Source organism: Eriocheir sinensis, chromosome 33 (genome assembly GCF_024679095.1).
Source record: "Eriocheir sinensis breed Jianghai 21 chromosome 33, ASM2467909v1, whole genome shotgun sequence".
NCBI classification, from domain to species: domain Eukaryota; kingdom Metazoa; phylum Arthropoda; class Malacostraca; order Decapoda; family Varunidae; genus Eriocheir; species Eriocheir sinensis.
Window position 1 is genome coordinate 2,227,278 of NC_066541.1, and position 11,814 is coordinate 2,239,091.

Here is an 11,814-nt window from a genome sequence, read left to right on the forward strand (position 1 = left end):
TTACTCCTGTTACTTTTACCTCTTCTTTTTACTCCTATTACTTTTACCTCTTCTTTTTACTCCTATTACTTTTACCTCTTCTTTTTACTCCTGTTACTTTTACCTCTTCTTTTTACTCCTGTTACTTTTACCTCTTCTTTTTACTCCTGTTACTTTTACCTCTTCTTTTAACTCTGGATCAACTGTTTCTCTTCATTTGAATCTATACACTTTTCCTCTTCTCCCTGTCTCGCCTCTTTTTCTTAACTCTCTGTTCAACTTTCTTTTTCTTTTAACTTTACTTTCTTTCTCTACTCCCTGCCTTCCTTTACGACCATTTCTATCCCTTAACAGTTTTCCGGATTTGTCCTCAACTACCAAACACGTCATTTTTGTTCTGTATCACTGCACAGCTTCTCTCTTTACTGTCTTATTCTACTCTACTGGGATACAGCTTCTTATTTTCCTTTTCTATCACACATTCTACTCTATTGGGGTATGCCTTCTTTTCATTTTCCATTACACCTTTTATTTTATTCTCCTCTATTTCAATGTCTTCTTTTCCTTTTCCATTACACCTTTTATTTTATTCTCCTCTATTTCAATGTCTTCTTTTCCTTTTCCATTACACCTTTTATTTTATTCTCCTCTATTTCAATGTCTTCTTTTCCTTTTCCATTACATCTTTTATCTTATTCTCCTCTATTTCAATGTCTTCTTTTCCTTTTCCATTACATCTTTTATCTTATTCTACTCTATTTCAATGTCTTCTTTTCCTTTTCTATCATTCCTTTTCGTTTCCTCTTCACAGCCGTTAAGTAATCAAAGTCTTTCTGTTGACGTTAAATCCCATTCGGCGTTTCCCTCCCATTTACCTTCCATTCTACCTCCGGGAACCAATCTCCTTCGATTCTTTATTGCTCAACAGCCGACCGGAACAGCCTCCTTCCTTTATCTAGCGGCGAGCAACCTTTCTTCGCTCTATAATTAAAGAGGGTCGCTTTTATTCTCCTACGTAGAAATGTTTCTTAGCCATCGGTAACGTTTCTTTTCTCTTCTCCTTAACTAGGCCGAATTATTAAACTTCATTTCATCTTGGAATTTTTTTTATTTTCTACCAGTGAATGTTTTTTTTTTTTTTTTTTACTTTTTGATAACGAAAGGGACAGTCACTATACATCACTGACTCGATGTAGTAATGTTCCTTATCAGAAAGTTAATATAATTTTTTTTTCTGTAATTAAAAGGAATCACAGGTTTTTCACCTTTGTACTTTTTTTCATCACTAGATATACACACTTTTTTATTGTCTTCCGTAGCTAAAAGGAGTCACGGCTTTCCTTCCTCATTGAAGAAATGTTTCTTGTCAACAAGCAAATATTTTTTCTCTCTACTGTATCTAAAAGAAACATTTTTTTCCTCTCGTCACAGTAATATTTCTTAACTTATAATAAAAGAGTTTCCTCTTAATAAAAATATCACATTTTCATTCCTTTTCGCAGTAACATTTCTTAACATTATATAAATAACCTCTCACGAAAAATATCACAGTTTCCTTCCTTTACGCGGAATCCTTAATTATAGAAATAATTTCACAAAAAATGTCACAATTTCCTTCCTTTACGCGGAATCCTTAATTATAGAAATAATTTCACAAAAAATGTCACAATTTCCTTCCTTCTCGCAGAATCCTCTCTCACTGAAAGGATCACATTTCATCCTTTTCGCAGTAACGTTTCTTAGCTTTCTATAAATAATCTCGCACTAAAAGGATCGCAATCTTCCTTTCTCATCGCAGTTCCATTGACCTACCATTCATACCGCGAGTCTACAGGGACGACCACGTGTATGGAAGGGAGGTGAAAGACTTTTTTTTCTTTTCTTTTTTTACCGTCCCTCCCGGCACCTTTGAGAGTCATTCCAGTCCGGGCACGAAACAGAATAGTCAGCCCAGCGGGAATCAGCGGCTCCGTTTTCCATTGCGTTGAAGAGGTGATGACCAAAGGGCCTGACGATGCTGGGCTTGCGTAACGCCATTCCCTTTATTTCCAAGAGGTTTCACTGTTTTGGCCCCGCATGTATTCGCTCTCGTGACCATCCTGAGGTGAATATTATTTGTTTTTCTTTCTTTCTTTCTTTCTTTCTTTCCTTTCTTTTTCTTCCTTATTTTTTTCTTGTTACTCTACTTGATCACCATCCTCGTCTCCTTATCCTTCTTTCACTGTTGTTGTTATTGTTGTTGTTGTTGTTGTTGTTGTGCTCTTCTCTTCTCTCCTCCTCCTTCTCCTCCTCCTTTCATTCAAGGTATCATTTTATTTCCTTCTTTCTTTCACTTTTAATACCATTCGGGTGGCCTTAATCTCTGGGCGTGAGGGGGAGACAGAAGCGTGAGGGAGAGGGAGAGAAGCGTGAGAAGAGTGGGGAGGGAAGCGTGAGGGGAGAGGAAAGCATGAGATGTGTCAGGGGAGGGAAGCATAAGAAGGAAGTGTAAGGGGGAGGAAAGCGTGAGGGGAGAGGGAAGGATGAAGGAAGAGTGAAGTAGTATAAGGGGAGAGAAGCGTGATGCACCAGTAGCCCGCGGCACCGGCGAGCGCCTCGTGATGTGTCGTCTCCAGAAAATCCCACATCAGAGCTGACTCGCCCTGCCTCCGTGGTGACGCAGCGCTGGGGCGGAGGTTCTTTTTTAACTTTTCTTTTTCTATCGACACACGAGTCAGGCTTAAAATATAGGGGTGAGAAAGAACTTTGCAGCTGTCTATTTTTCTATTATATCAACGGCACACGTAAAAGTGTTAAAATGGGACGAAATTATAAATGACTGTGTGGGGATTGATTTTTAATTGGAAAGAACTTTACAGCTGGTTATTTTTCTACTTTATTGGCCACGTGAAGGGTTTAAAGGGAGGGAATAGAATGGACTCTGAGAGAGGGGCGTTGATTATTTATTTATTTATTTATTTATTTTTATCTAGCCTGTCAACGGCACACACGCGCCAGGCTCAAATTTGAATGGTCGGGAAGGAATTTACAGTTCCTGTAAGGCTGATTTGTATGCTATTAACGGCACATAAACCAGCCGTCGGCTTGGAGTAGAGGGATTAGCGGTGTCTGAGCGGCTCTTGCAAGAATCATTCCCTTGATCTTATTAACGGCAAGGGCGCCACGTTCTGTGGTTCAAACGGGACTCGGCAGGACTCTTTTATCAATGGTGCGAAGAAATTTACCCAACATGTTTTTTTTCTCTGTATTATGAAAGGGAGGGGAATCGAAGTTTAGTTTAAAAACAGATGAGTCAGAGTATCCAATTGCCATTTCTTATAGAACTTTTGAAAGCTAGGCCAACGTACACAAGTCATTGCCACTCCCTACATGACTTATGAAAGCAGGGACATTGTACACTAGTTAACGTTACTCTTTATAAAGGACTTAAGAATGCGTACTCGTTGTAAAAACAAAAGTTATCGTCGCCCCTTATAGAAAACTAAGGAATGCGTGGCCGGTGACAAAAGTTAACGCCACTCTGCGAGAGAGAAAATGCGTATATAGCAGGGTGGTGGCTCATACTAATTCTCCCTTAAAAACAAGTAGAGTGCGTAGGCAGTGTGAAAGTTAGTAAAGTCACTCCTTGCGAAAGCCTTGAGTGTGCAGCCGGCGTGCAAGTTAATACTGTGAGTTGTAAAGAAAAGAGAAAACCAGTAGAGGGTGTAGAAGTCATGAATATGTACAGGTCTTGAATGTGTGTCTTGAATTTGTATAAGCCTTGAGTTTGTAAAGGTCTTCAATTCTAGAAGTCTTGAATTTATATAAGTTTTAACTGTGTACAGTCTTAAATGAGTACAAGTCTTCACTGATTACAAGTCTTGAATGAATACAAGTCCTGAATGAATACAAGTCCTGAATGTGTACAAGTCTTGAGTGTGTAGCCGGTGTTCAAGTTAATACTGTGAATGTTAAGGAAGACAGAGAACATAAACAGCCGTTGTAGAAGTTAACACTATCGCTCCTTAGGGAAGAAAAAGTGAGCGAGCAGCAGGTGTGGTGGGTAATTAGGATGCTGGAGGTGATCGTGCTGGCGACGCGGCACCACACGAACAGCTGCTCCTGAACTTCGCCGAGCAGCCAACACCCGCCGGCCGTAAACACCAACTTGTGCGACGCCTTCTTTCCTTCTACTCTTTTTACCCTCGACGTTGGATGCCTTTTTATCCAGGGTTCCTACACATTATAATTCACACTGTGCAATATTCCTTTCCTCCTCCTCCTCCTCTTTCTTCTTTTTCCCGTTTGTTCTTGTTAGTCTAGTTCTTCTTCTTTTTCCACGAGGCTCTTCCATATTATAGTTAGATATGCAATTCCCTCCTTCTCCTCCTCCCCTTTCTCTTCCTCTTCCTCTTTCTTTTTCTCTTCCTTCTCCTCCTCCTCCGCCTCCTCCTCCTCCTTCTCCTCTTTTCTTTTTCTTCTTCTTCTTCTTCTTCTTCTTCTTCTTCTTCTTTTTCTTCTTCTTCGTTTTTTTTCCTCTTCCTCATCCACCGTTACGGCCTGGCATGGTCTCCCAGCTTCACACTTTTCTTCAGGGGTTTCGCGTCCCACAAAAGGTCTTTCCAAGTAAAATATTCAGCAAGTTCAACAATATTTTTCCCTTCTACTTTTAATACACTCGTCGTTGGGTGGCTTCTATAAAGTTTATATGTATTACAATCCACACTACAATTTTCATCTCGTATTTCTTCTCATTCTTCTTTCTCCTGTATATCACATAGTTTTCTTCTTATGTTTCTTCTTCCTCTTCTGTCTCCTTTTTATCAATTGTCTTCTCATTCTTCTTTCTCCTGTATACCACATAGTTTTCTTCTTATGTTTCTTTTTCTTCCTCTGTCTCCTTTTTATCAATTGTCTTCTATTTCCACTTTCTTTTTTTCTGTATATGACACTGTAATTTTCTTCTGTTTTCTTCTCGCTCTTCTTTCTCTTGTATATCTCACTACAATTTTTTTCTCCTATTTCTTTCTCTTTTTCTTCTCTCTTCTGTGTATCAAGCTACATTTTTTTCTCCTATTTCTTTCTCTTTTTCTTCTCTCTTCTGTGTATCAAACTACATTTTTTTCTCCTATTTCTTCTTCTTGATCTTTCTCCTGTAGATCACACTTTTTTTATCCTATTCCTTTTTTCTTCCTCTCCTTTATCCTGCTTGTTTTCGTCTTCCTTTTCCTTGTCTTTCACCGTCGCCGCCGTCACAGTTGCCACCCTCCCCCCGCCACCTCCGCGTCACACAGGGCTCCAAGGACACAACACAGCTTCCACCGCCGAGCCTCAAACGAAACAAACTTTAACTTCTTGAATCAACAACGACACAAAAGACGAACACGTGTCTGCAATACAACAGCAACACCACCACCACCACCACCACACCTACCACCACCACCACTGACGTACAACAACAACAGGCCATCAGCGTTCACAGAGAAGCTTCCACGGCCATCCTGCGTTTCTTTAGCTCGTATTGAAGCGTCCCAGAGAAGCGAAAATACAAATATAGGAAAAAGGATGAGATATAATGAGATTGTTCCCATATGTATAAGAGAATGATTGATTATTAGGGGCGTTGTGACTTGGTGCCGCAACTGCAGGGTCATGTGGCGCCGGTATAAGAGAACACCTAAACGACTGCTATAGAGAAACTCGTTGCAACTGAGGAACAGAGCAGTAAGTAGCGGGCTTTTTTTATTTTTTTTTTCCATTATTGTTTTTTTCTACTCCCTTGCACTGTCTCCTCTGCTGTAAAAAGATAAAAATAAAAAAACTTTAAATATGCATGAAGAGACTTATTGAACGGTGCAAGGGATAAACGGTGACTAGTTGGAAAATGAGGGACATGAAATTGCTTTTTAAAATGGAAGGCCAATTGAACGACTGGTATAAATAAACCGAGGAAAATATAGAATAGCAGATACCTTATATATATGCATGAGGATACGTACTGAACGCCTGCGATGGATAACTGTCAGTACTGAAAGAGGAGGTATCTTGAGTGTGTGATGGAAGGCCGACGACGAGTATAAATAAGCCGGGGAAAAAAAATAGAATAGCAGACGCCATATTTATGCGTGACCTTCTAAACTCCTTCGATGGATAAACTGCAAGTACTAAAAAAGGAGGTATAAAGGAAATATATTGAGAGCTTGTAATGGAAGACCTACTGAATGGTATAAATAAACTGGGAGTGTGGGAAAATAGAATAGTAGACACCTTATATATGTATGAGGCTACCAAGTAAACGCCTGCGATGGATAAGCGGTCACTACAAGAAAGGAAGGTAAAAAGGAGGAAAAAAGAATATAATAACAACCATCTTGAATATGTAAAAGAATGACTCGTATAAATAAACGAAGGGAAGGAGGAAAAAAGAATACAATAACAACCACCTTGAATATGTAAAAGGATAGCCACTGAACCGCTGCCATGGATAGTAGTATACAAATGAGGCGTATGAGGCTTTGAATGTTTATAATGGGATACTGACAAAGGGGTAGGAGAGGGGCATACAAAGAAGGTTAAGTATATACACACATCATTGGAGTGTAGTATAACGGAGCAGTGACTTCCAACGGCCTACAGTAAGCGATTATTTACGTGTCAGCAGTAAGTGTTCCCGTGTTCTCCATTCATCGTGTGTCGCCGAGTAGTTTAAACTCCATACATGAGCTTCGTTGGAATGAACCTTTATTGCGTCTTTGGGCAAGGAAAAGATATCAGGCTTTGAGAAAAATGCCAAACAAACACACTGCGCCTATTCATCTCAAGCTGAACAAAGAAGAAGAATTATTAGGAGTAAAAGATAAGACGAGAGAAAACGTAGCTAACTACAACGAAAAACAAAGAAAACGAATGAAAGAAAAGAGGCTAGACTAAAAAAGTCAAATAAACACACTGCGTCTATTTATCTCAAGGTGGATAAGGTGTAAAAGGTAAGACACAGGAGAAAGCATAAAATATTACGAAAACAAAGAAAACGAAAGAGAAAAAAGAGGACAAACAAAAACTGCCAAACCAACACACTTCGTCTATTTATCTCCAGTTTAATCTAGATCGATAAGATGTAAAAGATAAGACACAAGATATGATAACGAAAAACAAAGAAAACATGACAAAAATGGGTTACATATTAAATTGCCAAATAAATCCCCTGCGTCTATATTTCAGGTTTAATAAAGAGAAATTAGAATTAAGAGATAGGACAACGAAAAACCATAACAAAATAAAATATAACGAAAAACAAAGAAAACATGACAAAAATGGGTTTCATAATAAACTGCCAAATAAATCCCCTGCGTCTATATTTCAGGTTTAATAAAGAGAAATTAGGATTAATAGATAGGACAAGGAAAAAACACAACAAAATAAAATATAACGAAAAACAAAGAAAAAGAAAGAGAAAAAACGAGAGGCTTGACAACCCACTAAAGAGAAAACTCGAGCCTTTAGCAGCGAGGTGAATTAAGGATGGGGCGCACCTCCACCCCTCGCCCTGCCTTCCTTCCTTCCTTCCTTCCCTCTTCTTCCCTTTAATGATACTGCGGCAGCGTGGCGCACCGAGGCCGGGCACACGTCTTTTTCCTTATTCTTGGAGGCAACTTTCCAGGCGGAGAGGGAAAATAAAGGTGGTGGCCAGAGGAGAGAAAGAAGCGCCTCCACCTCCACCTCCACGCATTCCTCCAACAGCGGCGGTCGGTACAGAATAAACAAGCACATTATTGAGCGCCACAACTGCACCACACCTCAAGGAATGTGTGTGTTATGTGTCTCCTGAAGTGTAGATGAAAGATTGTTGGTGTGTTGTGGTGTGTTATGATGTGCTGAAGTATGTTGTGGTGTATCTTAGTGTGTTGTAGTGTGCTGCTATGTGTTGTGTTTTAGTGTTTTGTCTGTTGTAGTATCATTGTATTGTGTGTTTTCATGTGTAGCGGTGTGTTGTAGTGCGTGCATTGTAGTGTTATATATAAATGTGTTGCAGCGTGTTATAGTGTTGAAGTGTTGTAATGCGTGTTGTAGTGTAATGAAGTGTTGAATGTGTTTGTGTGGTGTAGTGTGTTGTAGTATGCATGAGTGTTGCAGTGTGTTGGTGTGCACTGCAATGTGTTATAGTGCATTATAGTGTCGTACTATATATATGTGTTGAAGTGTGTTGTAGTTTGCAGTGTGTTGTGATGTGCAGTAGTGTGTGTTGTGTTCTTCCTCTAGAGTGGATGAAAGAAAAAGATTGTTGTAGCGTGTTGTAGTCTCGTGTTGTGTGTTGATAGGTGTGTTTGTCTTTACCTGCAGTAGACAGGGTGATAAAGAAAGTATGTTCCAGCGTGTTTGGCTTTTTCTTACGCCAGTGGAGACAATCCAAACGCAAAACTAAATTCTAATATAAAAAAAAAAGCTCGCAAGACGCCGGTCCGTACAAAAGAAAGCGGGCTGATAGGTGGAAAGGTAATGGCCAAGTTTAGCTCTCTTGTTACATGTAGTTGAATGTGGCCCGTCTTTTGCTGCAGACTTGTAGTGTGTGGCATATGAGTGGTATGTATTGGTGCTGACTGCTATAGCATGTGGTACGTGGTATGCAGTATATGTGGTATGTTGTAGTAATTGGTTGCTGTATGTGGCAATTGTTTTCGTTGCAGACTTGCACTGTGTTTTTTCTTTTGTGTTTTTAAGTTGTGTCATATATTTCATGTTTTATGTGGAGTGTGCTCAGCAATTATACTGAATCAAAGGTTAAACACTTTGTAAGGTATGGAGTCGGTACAATAATAGACTTGAAAATACTCTGAGTCACTAGACGACCTTCATTATTATACAGATTAAGATAAGAGGAATGAAAAAAGGTTGAGGAGAGGGAGGAAGAAAGGGAAAGGTAGGAAGGGAAGGGAAAAGATGCGGAGAGTTAAGAAGAAAATGAAAGGAAGATAAAAAGGTGAAGAAGAAAGAATAAGGGAAAAGTGTGAGGAGAGTGAAGAGTACAAGGGAAGGAAGGAATGAAGGGAAGGGAAAAGTGAGGAGAGAGAGGAAGAATAGGGAAGCAATGAAGATATAAGGGAGAAAGTGAGGAGAGGGAGGAAGAAAAGGGAAGGAATAAAGGGAAGGGAAAAGTGAGGAGAGAGAAGAAAAGGGAAGGATGGAAAGAAAGGGAGGTAAAAGAGGTAAAGAGAGGGAGAAAGGAAAAGAAGGGAGGGAAGGTGGGCTGTTGAATAAATTTGACAGGTATTCCCAGCGCCGGGTTCTTCCTTACCTGATTCTGCTACCTGAGTAAGAAGGGAAGGTAAGGCTGGGCAGGAGGAAGGTAAGAGTAGGGTAAAGGTGAGGGGCGCTAGGCAAGGAAAAATGTGTAGGCCTACCGTCTTTCCTTCCGCACTTCATCTTATCTACCTTACCTAATCTTACCTTACCTCTCCTTCCCTTCCCTTCTTTTCCCTTCCCTCAGCTAATCTTCCTTTCTTTACGTTATATACTCATCGATCTACTTTCTGTCACAACGAATAAACTGGAAACATTTAGTGCAGTCCGGCTTCTCTTCCTATTCCCGCAGATAAACGGGAAACAACCGAACACTCGCAATCTGAATACATCGCCGAATATTTAAAGTATCGCCGTGTGTCAACAAATCTCCCGCAATATCAACAAATATCCCAAAACATTAACGTGTCTCCATATATATCTGTACACTGAAAATTCTGAGGTACCCCGAAAAAACATATAAATCGTACTGAGTATATCTATGTGTCCTGAACATTTGAGAGCATTCATGTCACCTGAAAATTTGTAGGTCTCCCCAAATTCATATAAAGCCTACGAATAAATTTAAGCGTTTGCATGCCTCTACTCATACATATAGTATCCAGCAATAGCATTTGTAAGTATTCATATAACCTGAACATTATTATAAGTCGTTACGTAACCTGAGCAATGGTGGATGTCCGTGAATGCATATAAATCATACCGAATATATTTCATCATTTGCACTTTTTTTTACAACAAAGGAGACAGCTCAAGGGCACAAAAAAGGAAACAATAAAATAAAGCCCGCTACTCGCTGCTCCTACGCATATGTATAAATAGATATCCAGGAACAACATTTACAAGTATTTATGTAACCTGAACATTTAGAAGTCGTTGCGCAGCCTGAGCAATTGTAGGTGTTCCTGAATACATATAAATCATACCGAATATATTAACCAATTTGCTGCCTCTATGTTCATGTATAAATAGATCTCCAGGAACAGCTGTAATATATTTTGAAGCACCCATGCAACCCCCCTTACAGCCCCCTCCACACAGCCCCTTCCACACAGCTCCCTCCACACAGGCCCCTCAACACAGCCCCCTCCACACAGTCCCCTCCACACAGCCCCCTCCACACAGGCCCCTCCACACAGCCCCCTCCACACAGGCCCCTCCACACAGCCCCCTCCACACAGCCCCCTCCACACAGCCCCCTCCACACAGGCCCCTCAACACAGCTCCCTCCACACAGGCCCCTCCACACAGCTCCCTCCACAGACCCCTCCACACCGGCCCCTCCACACAGCCCGCTCCACACAGCCCCCTCCACACAGCCCCCTCCACACAGCCCCCTCCACACAGCCCCCTCCACACAGGCCCCTCAACACAGCCCCCTCCACACAGGCCCCTCCATACAGCCCCCTCCACACAGACCCCTCCACACAGCCCCCTCCACACAGCCCCCTCCACACAGGCCCCTCAACACAGCTCCCTTCATAAAGCCCCTCCACACAGCCCCCTCCACATAGTCCCCTCCATACAGCCCCTTCTACATAGTCCCCTCCATTCAGTCCCTTCCACACAGCCCCCTCCGCACAGCCCCGAGGTGAAGGCTGCTGAGGGTGTAATTCCAGTCCTTTGGTAGACACACAAAATCCCGTCCGTCGGCCACTAAGTCTGCATCGATCTGGTCAACACGCGACTCCACCCACACACCGTCTCTAGGCATCAAGGGGGAGGAGAGGGGGAGGTCTTACATACCACATTCTCTCTCTCTCTCTCTCTCTCTCTCTCTCTCTCTCTCTCTCTCTCTCTCTCTCTCTCTCTCTCTCTCTCTCTCTCTCTCTCTCTCTCTCTCTCTCTCTCTCTCTCTCTCTCTCTCTCTCTCTCTCTCTCTCTCTCTCTCTCTCTCTCTCTCTCTCTCTCTTTATTTCCTTCCTTCCATTTTTCTTCCTTTCTCTCCTAATTCTGTTCGTGGCTTAGTAATTAGAAGTGACATCCGTTGAGTGGTGTTCTTAGTAAGTGAAGTGGAGGAGGAGGAGGAGAAGGTGGAGGAGAAGGTAAGATGATGCGTGGGAGGAAAGAGGGAACACTTTTTTTTCTTTTCCTGGAGCCTCTTCCCTTCCTCCTACCCAACCTTGCCTTCCCTCCTCACTCAGGTAGCAGACACAGGTAAGGAAGAACCCGGTTTTAGGGAGACCTGTCGTATTTATTCATCAGTCTACCTTCCCTTCTCTCTATCCCTCATTTTCTTTCTTTCTTTCTTCCTTCCACTCTTTTTTTCTTTCTTTCTTTTTTACTTTCTCTCTCTTTCTTTATCAATCTCTCCTACTCTCCTTCCTTCCTTCCTCCCTTCTTTCTTTCTTTTTTTTCTTTTTCTTTCCTTTCCTTTCCTTTCCTCTCCTCTCCTTTCCTTTCCTTTCCATTCCTTTCCTTTCCTCTCCTCTCCTCTCTTCTTCTCTCCTTTCCTTTCTTTCCTTTCCTCACCGATTCCTTCCTCTTCTCTCCCCTCTTCTCTTCTCTTCTCTTCTCTTCTCTTCTCTTCTCTTCTCTTCTCTTCTCTTCTCTTCTCTC

At 41.5% G+C, this 11,814-nt stretch overlaps 1 protein-coding gene across 1 annotated transcript; it reads left to right on the forward strand.

The window, feature by feature from the left end:
• Positions 1 to 8,565: 8,565 nt before the first annotated feature.
• LOC127006828 (uncharacterized) lies at positions 8,566 to 10,769 on the forward strand. The gene is made up of 2 exons (XM_050877181.1): positions 8,566 to 8,570; positions 10,325 to 10,769. The coding sequence occupies exons 1-2, from the start codon at positions 8,566 to 8,568 to the stop codon at positions 10,767 to 10,769; spliced, it is 450 nt and encodes a 149-aa protein (XP_050733138.1).
• The last annotated feature ends 1,045 nt before the right edge of the window (positions 10,770 to 11,814 follow it).